Below are 17,402 nucleotides of genomic sequence, written 5' to 3'. Positions count from 1 at the left end.
GCATGACAATCGCAGCTTCTGTCGAATCGCGATCTAATATCGCATGCGATTTATCGTGCAGCCCTAATATATATATAAATATATTAGACATAATTATTAGCATTAGCATTATTTATTTTCTTCTTATTCTAGTTACAAAAGTGATTTAGTCAAGAACAGTGAGAGATTTTCTCTCACTGTTGTTTGATTAACATGAATGGCAGACAGGATGAATATTGGATAGCTTTCCCTTTAAGACCGATGTCCGGATCCAATATACTGTTACACATGCACTTTCTCTCGCAACTGTTTACATTCCCTTAAGACTAGGGTTGGGTACCGAAACTATCTACCCATGTAACCGGTATGTACTAGGACCGAATCAGAACGCAGATTTCGGTGCCTCATTTCGGTGCCACTTAAATGCTTGAGCGATCGATTGAAATATTTGTTCTCTGGTTCTCCGAAACGCACGTAAGGATCACCGGCACCGCACGTAAAAATAAATTTCACGACTGAGAAAATTCACGAAGTCAGAAAGCTCTAATAATATAAATCCAACACATCTTTGTAGTAATGCAAGTGTCCATGTTATTTTCACTTTCTGACTTAAAAGCACAACTCGGGAAATGAGAGCATCCGAGGAGCGTGTGAATGCAGTAATTACACTTGCTCTGATGGCAGCAGGTAGCCTTCCGTTAACTAAGCTAAACATTCTTAAATTAAAATGCCTGAAGCTAAACTTCCCTTGTAATGACTTGCAATGAGAAGCGTTTTTAAACATGTTGTCCAACAAAAGAGAACACTGTAACATTTTTACTCCACAACTGCTTCCTTTTGTGATCTGATGTGGCTTCTTGTCACAGAATGAGGCAGAAAATATGTTCTATACTGTTAAAAGCATATGGTAAAAAGGCTATGTCTATTAGCAATGGATTATAAATATACTTAATTATGAATTGAATAACACGGATAAACTATACATTGTCGCAGTCGAGTGTTTATTGTCTTTGTTTTATCATTCAAAACGTTTATATCTTCTGTTTACTCAGTTACAGCGATAGCAATGCCTTTGTCCATATTAGGGATTTCCTGAGTTCTATTCCTTCTGTGATGCACGTGGCGTTTCTGTGCGAGGGCGCCCTCTTGCGTCCAGTATGAATGAAACCGACATTAAATGTGTTTATAGCGCTCAATAATGGCCAATCCATCCTATTTGGGGTATTTTTTTTTTTTTAAGTATCGGTTCAGGCACCGTTTAGGCACCGGTACCATTTTTCAAAAGTATAGATTTGGCACCGGTATCGGAAAAAACCCAAACGATACCCAATCCTACTTGAGACCTAAATGACTGTTTATGAGGATACTTGCAAAGCCAGACATTTGGACGCATATGAGTGTTTATGCAATCGTTCAAAGCCAATAAAGCGGCAAAAATGCTCACAAGCTCTATTAGCAGCTGATGCGCGGCTTACGCACTCCTCTCACATAGAAACAGAGACAGCACGTGCATATAGCTGTTGTTTGTGTTTCAACAGCCTAAAATCAGTTGTTTTAAACTGCAGTGCTTAAAAACGCGTGCAAACATGAAATTTTCGTGACCGCGTGGTCAGCAACTAAGTAAGCACGCATGCTGTTATTCACATTTCTGCCTGCATCCCTGTGTAATGCATGTAAGACTGCCGTCATTCAAATTATGAAAAAGTATTGCCGTAAACAATGTATTTTGCGTCACCACGAAATAAACGATAGAGCATAATATGAAACGATAGACTTTTAATTTCATCCATCCGATATATATCGTCATATCACCCAGCCCTAGTACACCAAATACACAAAATAATGTTTTTTTAGCAACGTCATATGACCCTTTTAAAAAATAGCCTGCTTGAAAAATTCCAGTCCGGTTTCCGCCCATTGCATAGTACAGAGACTGCCATGGTAAAAGTTGTTAATGATCTGCTTATGGCAGCTGATTCTGGACTCTTAACTATACTTATCCTAAGTGCGGCCTTTGATACTATTTCCCATCAAGTTCCTTTAGATAGATTACTCTCTATATATATCACTGGTGTCCCTATCACCTGGTTCAGATCTTATCTCTCTTTGTGCACTAAATTTGTCCAGCTTAAAAATTTCAGATCATACTCTTCATCTGTTACCACTGTTGTTCCTCAAGGCTCTGTTTTGGGCCCTCCGTTATCATTTACTTATTACCTATTGGTTATATTTTTAGGAAATATGGCATTAGTTTTCATTGCTATGAGCCGAGGGCGACACCCAGCTCTATTTGTCCTCCAAGCCAAATTGAACTCTTCTTTCTTCCTTTCTCTTGGATTGTTTAGAAGAGATTAAATCCTGGTTTTTACACAACTTTCTCAAGCTGAAAATTGATAAAACAAGGTTCTTCTTGTTGGCACTAAATCCAGTTTGTCAAAATTCAGTAGCTTTTCACTCTCCATTGATAATTCTGTAATCTCTTCATCTTCTCAGGTTAAGAGTCTGGGTGTTGTCCAGTCTTTTGAAAAGCATGTGAACAATATTTCTCGGACTGCATATTTTCACGGAACATCAGCTGTCTTCGTCCATTCCTCACATCCAACTCCACAGCAGATTATTGTAACTCTCTTCTGTTTGGGTTACCTTCATAAACTTCAGTTGGTCCAGAACTCAGCTGCCCATACTAGAACCTCCTCCAGTGAGCATCTCTCCTGTTCTCTATCATTTACACTGGCTTCCTGTTTAATATCGAGTAGAGTACAAGATTCTGCTTCTCACTTTTAAAGCTCTTCACAATCTTGCACCCTCATATCGCTCCGATTTGCGTCATATCTACACCCTGAAGCATACTCTTAGATCTGTTTCCCTTGTTGTACCCTCTGTTCATTTAGTCACTATGGGGTCCAGGGCATTTAGCTGTGCTGCTCCTCATCTCTGGAATTCTCTTCCACAATCTATATGAGAAAGTGATTGTCTGACTACTTTTAAATCCTGTCTTAAAACTTAATTATTTAGATTAGCTTTCTCTGATCAATTTTAAATTATCTAATGTTAAACAGCTGTTGTTTTGTTGTGTTGTTGTCCTGATTTTTATGACTAACACTCAACTGTACAGTGTCCTTGAGTGTTTTGAAATGTGCCTTTATGTATTCTCATTAGTGTTCATTTTGTCAGCTATATTTAATTTAGTCTTAGTTTTAGTCCTGTGTCAAATGTACGTAACTTTTAGTTATCATATTTAGTCAACTTGTCCTGTTTTAGTTTCAGTCAAGTTTTAGTAGACGAAATGTCTGAGAATTTTAGTCTAGTTTTAGTCAGTGGAAGCTTACACATTTCGTCATATTTTCGTCTTATTGTATAATGGTTAAAATTATGAAAAAATATATTATTTTGCTAAATTTTAATTGCAATGATTGTTGTCATTTGGGAAATGTATTTTTACATTTCATCAGAAGTTGCTTTTTAACCAATAAGCACAAATCAATAGAAAATCGACTCATATGCATGGTTTATTTCACCTCATCTAACGTTAGTGTACAGATTTATAACAGGGTATCAATTAGAGGCTAAATAAACACCAAAGACTTCAGATATACACTCGCCCTGTCTACGTTATGACAACTGGCGTAACAAAAACCTAGTCTCAAATATTATAACAGAGAAATTCCTAATAGTAATTCCAATAATTCCAAATTGCATTAATGTTTCTCTTTTAAAACAACAGCAAAAAGACTTATTGCTGCACAGAGGTTGCATAAGCAACGTTACAATCCGCAACCACTATCGCAAACAATACAGTCGAGATCCAAGACGGAACACAGACTGGCTGAATGACACTTTCATTTAAGCAGAATACCTCAAATGGAGATCGCTGAACTCCAGTTTACTTGTACAGTACTGTATGTCGGTGTTTTCAGATGGCGCCTCTCCAGAGAGAGCGTGTGAGAATGGTTGCCAGATTGGATAAAGCAAAAAGCCGGGCAGACGCAGAGTACGTATCCGTTTAACAGAAAAGCTCTGATTGGGGGATTTGAGGTCTTGATATCTGGCAACCGCAAACATGAACGCTTGCATAATAAGAGTCTTGTACAGCAGTCTGAAATGTTTTGGCACCACTTTTTTCAACAAAAATAAAAAGGTTTTGGTCATCTTTTTTCGTCAATGATATTGCATGTTCATTTAGTCTCAGTTATCGTTTAATGACCTTATTATCATCTCGTCATCATCTCGTTTTCGTCAGGGCAAAAAACCGTCATAGTTTTCGTTAACGAAATGAACACTAATTATTATTATTATTATTATTATTATTTACTAAAATCAAGCAAGCAAATTAAAGGCTACTTGTTAAGCATTATATTATGGAGTTGTTGCAGTATACCTGCATTTATATATATTCATTCATACAGTGTCATACATAATGAAGATAATGAAGAAAAAAGCCTTTATATAAAAGAAAACCTGAAGTTGCTTGACATAATCATTTGTATAGGCCTATTTAGACAATTTATTTTTTTAGAAAAATTTTTATTTTTTATTTTGGCATTATTATAATTTGTTATATTTATATTTTTATTATTAAGACAAAAGTATTTTAAGAAATGTTATTTATGTATTTATTATATTAAATCTATTTATTTAGAAAAAAAACCAATCTGTCATCAAAGTCATGTGGTGTGACCACTGATCTATATAATGACTGGATTGCTCATTGCGTTCTAAACTGCCATTCGGGTAAGTGTTCGAGCCGCCATCTTACTATTCCCTACCGACAGAGGGCAGCATTGACTGACAGCTAAAACACTGACTTAAAATCACCCGATTTGAAGCGTATCAGTCACACAGGATTCGTTTTGATGATACGTGTATGTAAATGTATTTTTACTTCAGATGTTATCTGCAATGTTTATGGTCTTTTCGGGTAGGATAAGCAATATATTGAAATCGTTTAGGTGGGTGTGTCTGCTGCACACTGACGACACAGGTAACTGAGCCAACACAAAATATATTTCTTTATGTGAAAGTGAAAGTGACGTGACATGTGGCCAAGTATGGTGACCCATACTTGGAATTAGTGCTCTGCATTTAACCCATCCAAAGTGCACACACACAGCAGTGAACACACACACACACCGTGAACACACACCCGTAGCAGTGGGGAGCCATTTATGCTGCGGCGCCCGGGGAGCAGTTGGGGGTTCGGTATGGGATGTTATTAGACTCTAAATGATTAATAGATGCACGCACAATTATCCATGCACTGCATATATTTTATGCATGTATCTTACTAAACTATGCTAAACGAGGGTTTTATAGGCTATAGCCTATTCCGTGCTCAAGCGGATCGCATAAATAGCTAGAACATATTTTATTTAGGCTACTTATTACTAAACTGTTTTCTGAGTCAGTGTCGGCTGCAAAGATGAAGTTGACTGATGAACGACTTTATTCTTGAAATTTAATTATTTTTATTCTCAATATTTTATTTCTACATTTTTCTGGATATTTAATGAGTTTAATCTCGCATTATAGGCTAATGACTTTATTCTGGAGATGTTTTTATTTTATTTTAATTGTTTGGCCCTATAATCCTCTTTCTTACTCTCTCATTTGGCACGAATCCAAATGTTTCCATATTCACAATGTTGGCTATTTGAATTTGAATGCAACAGACTATTATTTATTAGGCCTATGTAAACCAGGCTTTGTACTTAACTCGCTTTCCAAAAAAATAAATATATATATCATGGTCTTCTTCACATGAAAAATCGTCCTCTTCACATGAGCAAATAGGCTATGTGCTTGGCCTGAGCTCAGGCTGAACAGCACGGATTGTTCTACGGGCTGTTTTAATTAACCAGTGTATCTAGATTCTATAGTGTATCTATCTATATGTTTGGCTGACTGTATTTTATTCTGATAATGAAAAGGCTGCAGAGTATGCAATTCTGTAGGCCTATATGAAAGGTGCATTTCTCTCGTACTGCAGTGCGGAGATGGCTAATCAGCATGGTCAACTTCATCTTTGCATAATAATAATAATGATAATAATAATAGCCTACAAAGAAGGAATAACTGACAACGTGCTGTTGAATTACAGAAAGAAAGAAAAAAAAACAAGGTACCATCATGAAGTTCTTGCTTGGCAAAATTAATATAAGCTATTCTGTGTCTTAAGAACTCAACTTGAAAGGCATTTGTTTGTGGTTAGTAAGATACATGCATAAAATGTATGCAGTGCATGGATAATTGTGCGTGCATCTATTAATCATTTTGAGTCTAATATCATCCCATAGTTCGGTGCCTTGCTCAAGGGCACCTCAGTAGTGGTATTGAAGGTGGGAGAGAGTGCTGTACATTCACTCCCCCCACCTACAATCCCTGCCGGTACGAGACTCGAACCCGCAACCTTTGGGTTACGAGTCCGACTCTCTAACCATTAGGAATGTGCGTAATTATGCAAGAAATATTAAACATGAATATATATCTTGTATTAGTATCAGAAACTGATTTGAATATACAATGAATAATATAATACAAGCCTCTGTTACTGTAGCATATTGCTCTGTTGAAATTCAAAGCTTAGGCCTACCATGCATCATCTTGGAAATAAAGCTTCATGTCTTTAAGTCTGTACCGTATGTAGTCAGCGTTATTTCTCTGAATAAGTTACGATGTGTAGCCTATATTTTTAATGTCCTGATTGAGCAACATCTATTTCAGACTCTTCAAGATCGCGCAAATTCTCTGGCGTTTTACTAGCATTATATGTTGAATTAATCATTAATTTAACCAACGTTTAAATCACTACCTGATTCAAAATGAATACTGTTAACAAAATCATTTTTGAAACATTTGCAGTCAAATAATAAAACAAAATAAAACATTATAACAAAATTACATAAACAGTGAAATAACTGTACATACAAAGCATAAATCTTTATTCAGATTTCATGAGCACTTTGTCATTTGAAATACATATGTTGAGGATTTCGTCCGTCCGGTGTTTATCATGTTTATCAGGGCTGCGTTCAGCCCTGACAAAAACGGTGCAAAACGTTTTTTAAACGGAAACGGTGGTGCGTTGAACACCCTGTTCTGATGACGCAAGAGTTGCAACTATGGCAGCTGAGAAGGCCATTCTTTGTGTTCTTTTTGAAGAATTTTTGGAGCCTGATGAAATCGGTATAAATACGTGTTTAATACTGCAAAATACGCTCGATGGTACAGTCATTGCCCTTGCCCTCTAGAATAAAAGAGAACATCAGTAAAGAGAACAGAATAAAAGGGATTTGTGGAAACTGTGGTTCCTAATTATTGTGATCCAACATTTGCCTCGCATTTCGGGATGAAAAGACAAACATTTCAGGTGAAGGATAATCCACTTCTTACCTCCGAGACTGTGTTATGATCTATATGACCTTATTATTTTTATTGCGAGTATTAGGCTTATCATTATTGCTGATCACTGTTGTTGTGCTATGATATTGTAATATTTACCATTATATAATCAGAGGGGTATAGAAAAGTTTATGAAAGTGTCCCTCCATAATACAATAGCAAAATATATAAATATGTATAGTATTTTTGTGTTACATTAATCAGTATTTAGCACACCTTCCTAAGGATATGGACCAGAAGACATTGCAATTACTAAATATTTAGACAGACTTAAAGAAGTTCCAGATCTATACTTGTGCTCTTATTATTTCAGTTATTTTGCCTTTAATGTAAATAAACATGTGCAAACAATATACTTGCTCTTGTGAATTTATTTGGATGTTAATTACATTGTGCGAGCTGTCTCTTTAATACCGCGTGGTTTATATACATGTTGCTGCTGATTGGGCTGACATTTTTGACACACCCACCAAACAAGAGAAAACGCATCTCAAACCCCGTTGCACACCGTTTCCAGGAAACATGTCGTTCAAACCGGAAACCATAGCAAAACGGTGCACACCGGTTTGAGCTTGAACTTGCCCCTGAAGTTTGCTAGTGTAATGAATATGAACCTACCTTTTTAATACATAGGGGAAATTCCCGACATTAAACAAATAACTGCTTGCATGTTTAGGACATTTGCATTGTAAGAATGTACAGTGAGACTTCAGATATAAAAACGATTACTTGTTGTTAGGTGATGTTTTCTCGTTAAAATCGTACAATTTCCTATTAATTCAATAGAATGAATGGGGATACTAGGGAATACCAATATGGCGGCACGGTGGCTTCACTTTTATGATATAATGAGCAATCCAGTTCTCTATTATAGATCAATGGGTGTGACCCACATGCAGAATAAAAACAGGACATGATGTCATAGAGAGATGACCCCTGCAGAATGTCAATTAGTCTCTTAAATATCAGATAATTTGACTTTTTTTTATGACAGCACAAAGTTAGTTCAGGTTGTATAGTGTCATGTGGTGTGACTCTCCAAAAACTTAATGATATTGATTAATTAAACATTTATGGTGATTGTGAAAAATTTAAATGATACATTTAAGTTCAGATATGTACATACATGTTATCATCATGTAAGAAAAATATACTATTATTTTTTGTGTCATGGTTACATGCCATATGACATTTTAGAGTCATTACATTTCAGCTTTTAATGGAAAAGTTTGTTAAAACCATACGAAATCAATCAAAAAATACAACTTGGCACATATGTTCATGCATTTCAACTAACCAGTCTTTATTTCTACCCATAATGTCTCTCAGCAGCAGCAACAATGCAGACCTGAGTGACACCCCATTGAGCGAGAGAGAGACCGCGTGCCTTGCGAGCAAGATGGGGTTCGGCCAGGACCTGCGCAACTCCCACGAGGGTCTGATGAAGCTGCAGGACTGGGAGCTGAAGCTGCTGGAGACGGTGAAGCGCTTCATGACCCTGCGGGTGAAGAGCGATAAGGAATATGCATCGCTCCTGCTCAACATCAGCCAGCAGGTGGACAAGCATGACAACTCCTCTCAGATCCACTATGTCAGTACTGTCTCCAAGGTAACGGCCCTCAGCTGCATTATGGGTTGACGGGTGGAGCTGATGCTTATGATTTTTAGATACTCAGAACTAGTCACTCTGAGTAACCTGCTCTGTCTGTTTTTGTCTCGCCTTTTCAATCTCTGTTTATCTCTTTGTTTGTTTCTCACACTCCCTTACCCACATTTCTTATTCTATCTCTGTGTATGTTGGTATGTGGTTTTTATTATCAGTCGTGGACTCACATGGTACAGCAGACAGAGCAGTTGAGCAAGATCATGAAGTGTCACGCTGAGGAGCTCAACTCAGGGCCTCTCCACCGCCTCACAATGATGATCAAAGACAAGCAGCAGGTGAAGAAGAGTTACCAAAGCCTCCAACAGCAGATCGAGTCTGAGATGCACAAGGTGAGCCTTTATATAGATTCAGAGAACATCAGTGGCCCTGTCTACACTTGGTATTAAAGATGTGTTTTCATTAATCCGATCACAAGTGAACGACATTAAATACAGGTGTATCATTTTGAGCTTGTCCAATTTTGACCACTCCAGAGGTATTCGAACAACCACAAGACATTATGAATCAATAAACAATCGATTACAAATTCGCTATGTTGTACACACAGATTACAATTGAAATCGCCATTATAATTTGTGTCTTTTCCATTCACTTCCTTTCCCGCTCACTCGTGAGCAGCATACTGACATCATACGTATTCGTGCGTTGCACTCAATGCTCTCGTGAAAGTGATGTAGACTGTGACGAAATCCGAACACATGTGGTCACATTTAAAACTCACGATAAGACATGGTGTAAATGGTAATTCGTCTCGGCTGACTACTTGTGATTGGATCACTGAAAATGCATCTTAATATTAGGTGCATGGCCGTAACCAGGGTTTGAAAATTGAAAATGAGGTCTGGGGTGGGGTTAAGAATTGTGCTATAATTACCCCTACAAATACAACTCATTATATACACTAAACACTTTAAAAGAGACAGACATGTAGATCTTTGTGAAAGATGTTTTCTCTGTTTTGGATGGATGAACATTGTTACATTATACCATATTTATTGCATCAAAATTTGTTGCTGTATGTTAGGGGTGGATAATTTTATCAGTTGTTTATTATTCATGCAAAAATACATATTACTGTTATAGTTTTCATTAGTAACGATTGCTGTATAGATGATAACTTTGTCTAGTGCACTTATGGTTGTTTTTAGCATGACTTTGTGAAAATTTAACTACAATACTGAATGAAATGGCATAGACTTCTTCATGGCTAGTGTTTGCGTATTTCATTTCATTCTGTAACTTGTTTTACAGATCTGTGTACTAGTGTTAAATGCTGCTGTTTTTGATAGTGTTGATAACGTTTATGACAGATAATATCATGATGTTTTTTTGCGTTTTCCTTACTGAATGTGGTATCCTGTCAGCAATAACCTGTCCGTGGGCCTTTTTGATTACTGTCAGTTTGGGCGATGCAGTGTTGCCAGATTAAAAACTGGGAAAAAAAAAAAAAAAACTGAAATTAGTTCAAATATTTTGTAAATAAGATATCACTAACCGTAAACTGCAACTTCCCAGTTTTATGAACTTTCTAAAGTGTCAAATTAAGTGGAAAAGACAAGTCCAAAGACGCTTATAATAAGTGGATCTGGCAACCACTCTCACTCATAGAGGAGTTTTAAACAGCAAATTAGTCATTCAGAGAACAAATGTTATTTTTTGAGCATGAAAAATTTACACAGGTCCGGACCTCTGTGACCTTATAGCTGGCTACGGCCATGATTAGATGTAAACAGGACCAGTGTGATGGATCAGTTTTGACTTGGCTTCTGTCCCTCACAGGTAACCAAATGCGATCTTGAGAAGTTGAAATGCACCTACAGGCAGTTAACTAAGGATGCTGTGTTAGCAAGAGACAAATACAAGGAAGCTGTTCTAAAAGGTGAGCTGTTTATTCGTTCTCCGTTCATTCTTTCAAATTGTTATGATGCCTGATTTAAAACAAACTGACTGTTATGAACAAATTATTTTTGAAGAGTCAAATAGATGAAAATGTTTAAGGCTTAGAAGTTTAAATCAGGGTCTATGCCAGTACCCTCATTTGGCTCTGGCCACTTGAGAGCACATGCAGCACGTGACACAAAGTAATTGTGCAAGACTGTCCAAGTTCTGATAAATGGCAAAGCTCAGTGTCCTTAACGCAGACTTAATACTGATCGGAGCAGTATTTGAAACTAAATGCATCCAATCATTCATCACATTCTGGAACTCACTCAGTTAGTAACATAACAATTACTCATTTGTGTTAACGGTTACATAGGGACAATCAAACCTTTAAAAGTATAATTTGCAAAGTATTGAAAGTTAAAATCTATTAATAAAGCTTCTGTAAGAACTTTACTTGCAATTTGACACCAGTGTGCTGTAAATGAGTTCCATCGGGTAATCAAAATTCTACACACTCTTGTGGTCCTCATATCCACTTAAACATTTGGGCTCAAATGTGCTCAAGTGCAAAAACCGCAAGTGTTGGTATTGGGACAGGCTCTCAGACTCGCGTAGTCAGTGAATCACTCAAAGCCATTACTGAATTCACAAATGACTCCCTTAGTGAACCATGAGTGATTTATTGGGTTCAAACAGAGAACCGTTACTGTAATTTGCACTGTAGGATTGGATTGTCTGTTTAATTTTGGTCGCCATTTACTCACCTTCTTCATGTCGGTCAAAACCTGTATGACTTTCTTCTGCAGAACACAAAAGAAGATATTTTTAAGAAGGTCTCAGTGCTTTTATTTATTTATTTATTTTTTGGAAAATGAAAGTCAGTGGGATTCAGTGTTGTTGTGGACCACATTAGCTTTCATTGTATGGACAAACGCATTGGAAACATTCTACAAAATATAATCTTTCAGGGCTCCAGACTGTGACTAAAACGGTCGCATCTGCGACCAAAAATATTAATTTGAGAGTGAATTTGCTGATGTCGCCACTGGCGACTATATATATTTACATGTTATGACTTAAAAATTTGCATGTAATGCCTTTCTTCCTGATTGTTTTGCGATCGCATCATTTGCTATGTTCACGTATTAAACTGAGACGATGCGCATCAAAGTTTTAGTGGAAAAAAAGAGTTTCAAACAGTCCTCATCTCTGCAGCACACCTGATAAACACAGCTCAGTTGTGCTTTGAACAAACTACAACAGGTAAAGCTGTCCGCTGTGTGGCTATTGGCAATATCGTTAACAATTCTCGTTTATAATCATTACTAATATGGCTTCTTATATAGACTAAGATCTTACTGTAGTACATAATGAAGATGAATTAACATCAAAACGTAGCCTATTTTATAATAAAGCCTACAGTACAACTTACTGAAATGTCTCATGTAAAAGCTCATTCAGTGTTTCAAACTGCGAAAAACGTGAAAAGCTTGTAAACATTGCAACATAATAATACATTTACCTCAGAATAACCATTCGGTGTCCATAAGCTCATCAGTCAGCTAGAAAAATAATTATAAAGAAGAGCATTTTGCTATATTTATGCGCTATTGGATGTTAATATTTTTACTTAACCTGTTGTCTACATGATTCAACTCCTCCTACAAAATTGCATTTTACTAATGAAGAAAAACAGACTGAATGTGTGAAAGACATATGACAACACTTATGCCGGGTTCAGACTACACAATATTTTTGTCGGTCACGATAGTCACTGTGTCAAATTTCACGATTTTGACTCCTAAAATCTCCTAAAATCGTTGCTTCCCGACCATTCATCGCGTGCCATCTTTAACGACGCGCGTGATGTCATCGAGAAGGCGAAACTAGTGACTGACTTCCGAAAACAAGAGCGTAAACATTGCTGAAGCGCTTCCGCTATAGTTTGCCAGCATTTTTCTTTCTTTGTTCTGTCATGGTAGTCCCTCGATGACACATCATACAGGCAGGAGTACTGTTGCCACAGCTCCACTAACCTTTCCTCCATCTCATAATTCCACCTAGCAGCACCATCATCTCTCTTTCGTTTTGCCATGTTTGAAATCTGTGTATGAAAGAGCTTCTGTGCTGCTATTGGTCAACGTCACCAATGTGACAGAACTCGTCGTGGACGCCGGGAAAAAAATTTAATATGCTAGTCTTTCTGTCGTGAAGCATCGCAGACGCGGAATCGGTTGTCGTCCACTATGACACACTACACGTACTGAAACAATGGAATCTTGCGTCCCAACGCCCATTGTCGTTTACGAATCCCCACGACACCCTACGTCAAGCAAATCGTGGCAAAATTGGGCTAAAATCGTGTAGTCTGAACCGGGCATTATTGGATGCACTGAGGAGGAGCCCAAACTACACTCAGTGTCCAAGTGATGCTTGTTATGGTCCATGATATTTGTACAAATTCTGTGTCATGAACAATTCTTTGTGACTATATATTTCAAGTTGGAAAAGACGTTTAGTTCCCACTTTAACCTTAACCTTGAACCTTAGTTCCCAGGTCATCAACAAGATCGATTAAAATGCTGATAAATTCAAGAAAAGATGAGACATAAACACATGAAAGTATGATTGAAATGTTAAAAAATTATAATAAAATAAATAAAACGTTTATTCTGTGGCACCTAAAAAAATAATTTGGCGCCTAAAATTTTTTCTTATAGGAGCCAATGGCTCCTTACTCGATTTTTTTTTTTGGAACCCTGTCTTTTGTGTTGTGCAGTTTTTGGGTGAACTATCCCTTTCATCAGCCATCTGTATTGAGCAGTTCTGCAACCGAAAAAAGTAATGCTTCATTTTGTGTCCTTTTTTACTGAGTACTGTCCTGATCAGTGATTCTCTACCTTTTTGACTCCAGGCAATATATTAAAATAATTCAATAAAATAATTATAAATCATTCAGATAAATTCCAGAAGATTCAATAACTGAATGTAACTCAGGTTTTACACTTTTACACCAATTCATGATTTTTTTTTTTTTTACCAATAAAATATTTTAGAGCTTGGCATAACTTTTTAGGATTTTACTTATTTTTATGGCTTTTTTTCCAGCTCCAGAAATCTCCCTCATATCTCTAGGTTTTCCAAGACAGTAGGAAACCTGGTTCCTAAATAAAACTGACAGTTGTTGAGGGAAAAAAATTAAATAAGAAATATAATGTCAGTTTACATCTTGATTTTGGTTTTAGCTTATTTTAAAAGGGTCATATGATGCGATTTCAAGTTTTCCTTTCTCTTTGGAGTGTTACAAGCTCTTGGTGCAGTTTTTTGAACCTAGAAGAGTACAAGGCTGGCTGTGCACAAATACTATTTAAAAAAAAAAAAAATCCGACTTTGCTATGACAGTCTGGCACTTCTGAATCAGCTGTCTTAACCGCGGCTTGTGTACTGCATCATCCCTGTGTCTGTTAAAACTAACGACATTATTAACTGTCTTGATATTTACTTTGAAAACATTTCCGAAGCGTGCTTGTGGTGTTCGGCCAATCACAATGCATGGGGTCAGCTGGCCAATCAGAGCAGACTGCGCTTGTCAAAGGAGGGGGCTTTGTTGAAAACGACGTGTTTGAGAGAGGCGGGGCATAGAGGACCTACAATAATGTACAGTATTTGAAAAATAATGTGTTTTTTGAACATTAAAGCATGTCAACATATTCTGTTACACCAAATACACAAAATAATGATCTTTAAAATAGCATCATATGACCCCTTTAATGCTTTTTTTTGTCTTATTTTAAATAATTTTTTTAGTCATCGGAAGTTTGCTATGTCCTAGTGCTCCCTCTGGTTCAGGGGTTCAAACTGGTGTTGAGCATAAAAAAACTGTATCGGTTAACCACGGTTTACAGCTACTCGTATAACAAAGCTGCATTTCTCAAAGGCTTGCACAACACAAGCAGATGTTCAGAGGACTACTACTTGCCTTTCATCTCACCGGCTCAACCACTTCTCTCTCCCCTGCAGGCAAAGAGACTGAGAAAGCCCGAGAGCGTTACGACAAAGCTACCATGAAGCTACATAACCTGCACAACCAGTATGTGCTAGCGGTGAAAAGTGCACAGCTACATCAGGAGCACTATCATGAGACTGAACTGCCTCTGCTGCTGGACTCCCTGCAGAAGATGCAGGAGGAGATGATCAATGCACTGTGAGTGGACCAGATTGCACTTCTGGACTTTTTCCCACTATTAGGCATTCCTGTAGCTCAAACAGTAGAGCATGGTGCTAGCGATGCTATGAACTGATAAAATGTGTGCGTTGAATGTAATGTAAGTTGCTTTCCATAAAAGCTTCTGCCGAAAGGTTAAATGTATGTGTACATTTTGATGTCTAGAGCACATGCCACATGTCAGTTACCACAGATAATCATTTCAACCTGTCCATCAAAAACAAAGGAATCTTAAGTACCAGAAGCTTCAAAAGTAAAACGTACTCGGTTACTAACGTAACCTCGGTTCCCTGAGATACGGGAACGAGTACTGCGTCGCTAGACGCTACGGGAAACTCCTTTTCTCCGATTTACTGAAGCCTTTTTTTTCAATCACAGCAGTGCATCTGCACTGCCATTGTTTCAGAAATGAACCAATGACGGCGCAGCAGAGCTGCGCGAGCCTATGGCGAAGCAGCGCGCCCGAGCCCGCCAAAATGGGCGGGGCATCTGGCTATATAAGCAGGTGCTCGGCATAGGATCACTGATTCATATCGACTGAAGCGACGACAGAGTCGTGCAGCATCATAGCACGGCTAGCTACACAGTACTCGTTCCCGTATCTCAGGGAAACGAGGTTACGTAAGTAACCGAGTACATTCCCTTTTCGATACTTCACTACGTACTGCGTCGCTAGACGCTATGGGAACCTATTCAATCACACAGTGCAATGGTAGATGAACGACTTATAAGTAATTGTCCAGGGCGTCCAGAAGGGGGCCCTGTAGATCAACTACAATGAAGCAGGCCATAGCCAGAGACCCGGATTCTTTTCAGGGTCAAGAGGAGGCAAAGAAATGGGCTAACTCATAGAGGTCGAGCCCGGCCTTACATAATCGTTCTTAGAGCTTCGCACAGCCTCGGAACTAGATAGGGCCGAGAGCGTGCCGGAAGCTAAGCCCAGACATTTTAGAGGGAAGCCCTGCAAAAGGCAGTAGGGCTAAACTCAGAGAGGTCGGCCCAGCCTTCTATCATCGTCCTGAAATAATTCAGTACAGCCTCGGAACTCACTGAGGGCCAAGAACGTACATGAAGGAGGCAAATGCCAAGCACTGGTTGTCATACGACAGAGTGACCTGCTATGCAGAAAGGACCCGCGCCTGTAAGCCCGGGATGTCCAGACTATAGAATCTGGCAAATGTGGACGGCGAGGCCCAGCCGGCCGCTGCACAAATTTCTGCAATGGACACACCACTGGACCATGCCCAGGATGAGGCCATGCCTCTCGTGGAATGTGCTCTGACCCCGATGGGGCATTGAAGGCCCAAGGAGGAGTATGCAAGAGCTATTGCGTCAACTATCCAATGGGATAGTCTTTGCTTTGTGACCGGGAGCCCCTTGGTGCCTAAAAGAGGCGGAGCGGTCAATGTAGATTTTAAATGCCCTGACAGGACAGAGCAGAGCTCTGAATGGAGTAGAGAGCACCTTAGGTACGTAACCATGCCTAGGCTTCAGGACGACCTTGGAGTCGTTAGGCCCGAATTCAAGGCAGGAGGGGCTCACAGAGAGCACCTGTAAATCTCCAACTTGCTTAACCGATGCCAAAGCCAATAGCAGAGCGGTCTTTAGCAACAGGGGTCGAATATCAGCGGATTGCAGTGGTTCAAAGGGGGGGCCTTTGAGCGCCCTCAGAACCGTAGACAGATCCCATGTAGGGACCGTAGAAGGGCGAGGGGGGTTCAACCTCCTAGACCCTTTCAAAAATCGAACAACGAGGTTGTTCCTGCCGACCGATATCCCGTCTATAGGAGCATGAAAAGCTGCTATAGCCGCCACATAGACCTTAAGAGTGGAGGGGGTGCGACCCTTTTCCAACAGCTCTTGAAGGAAGGACAATATCGAAGATAGGGTTGCAACGATTATAGATTTTGTTGGTACGATTATTGTCTGCGGAATAATCACGGTTTTACGATTATGACGATTATTATGCATTTATTCATTTCCCAACATTACTAATGTATAAAATCACATGAACACTCTTTAGATATTAAAGTGTTATTTATTGCTGGCTTTTGAAACACAGTAACCAACAATACAGCAAAAAATAATAATAAAAAAGACAAACAAAAGTCCATCTTTCCCATTGGAATTAAAAAAAGGTGACCTCTGCTCTGTAAACATCCATGACAGTATTTCTCTTTTGAAAATAACAAATGGAAATAGATCACAAAGTATTTAATGTTTTCAGTTTGTACATTCTTTACATTTCTT

General features: G+C 38.5%; 1 protein-coding gene across 2 annotated transcripts in view; it reads left to right on the top strand.

Annotated features, from left to right (window-relative positions):
* Positions 1 to 17,402, top strand: part of LOC107663784 (tyrosine-protein kinase Fer-like) — a 69,460-nt gene that overhangs the window by 15,628 nt on the left and 36,430 nt on the right. The window contains exons 2-5 of one of the 2 annotated variants that reach the window (XM_016454114.1): positions 8,710 to 8,986; positions 9,199 to 9,372; positions 10,823 to 10,922; positions 14,948 to 15,131. In XM_016454114.1, the coding sequence (XP_016309600.1) occupies positions 8,777 to 8,986; positions 9,199 to 9,372; positions 10,823 to 10,922; positions 14,948 to 15,131 (668 nt within the window). In that variant the 5' untranslated portion in view covers positions 8,710 to 8,776. Of the gene's footprint in view, positions 1 to 8,706; positions 8,987 to 9,198; positions 9,373 to 10,822; positions 10,923 to 14,947; positions 15,132 to 17,402 lie in introns of both variants that reach the window. The other variant, XM_016454113.1, reaches the window with a different exon arrangement.

Source organism: Sinocyclocheilus anshuiensis, unplaced genomic scaffold (assembly GCF_001515605.1).
Source record: "Sinocyclocheilus anshuiensis isolate Anshui unplaced genomic scaffold, SAMN03320099.WGS_v1.1 scaffold123, whole genome shotgun sequence".
NCBI classification, from domain to species: domain Eukaryota; kingdom Metazoa; phylum Chordata; class Actinopteri; order Cypriniformes; family Cyprinidae; genus Sinocyclocheilus; species Sinocyclocheilus anshuiensis.
This window is presented reverse-complemented; position numbering and strand designations above follow the sequence as displayed.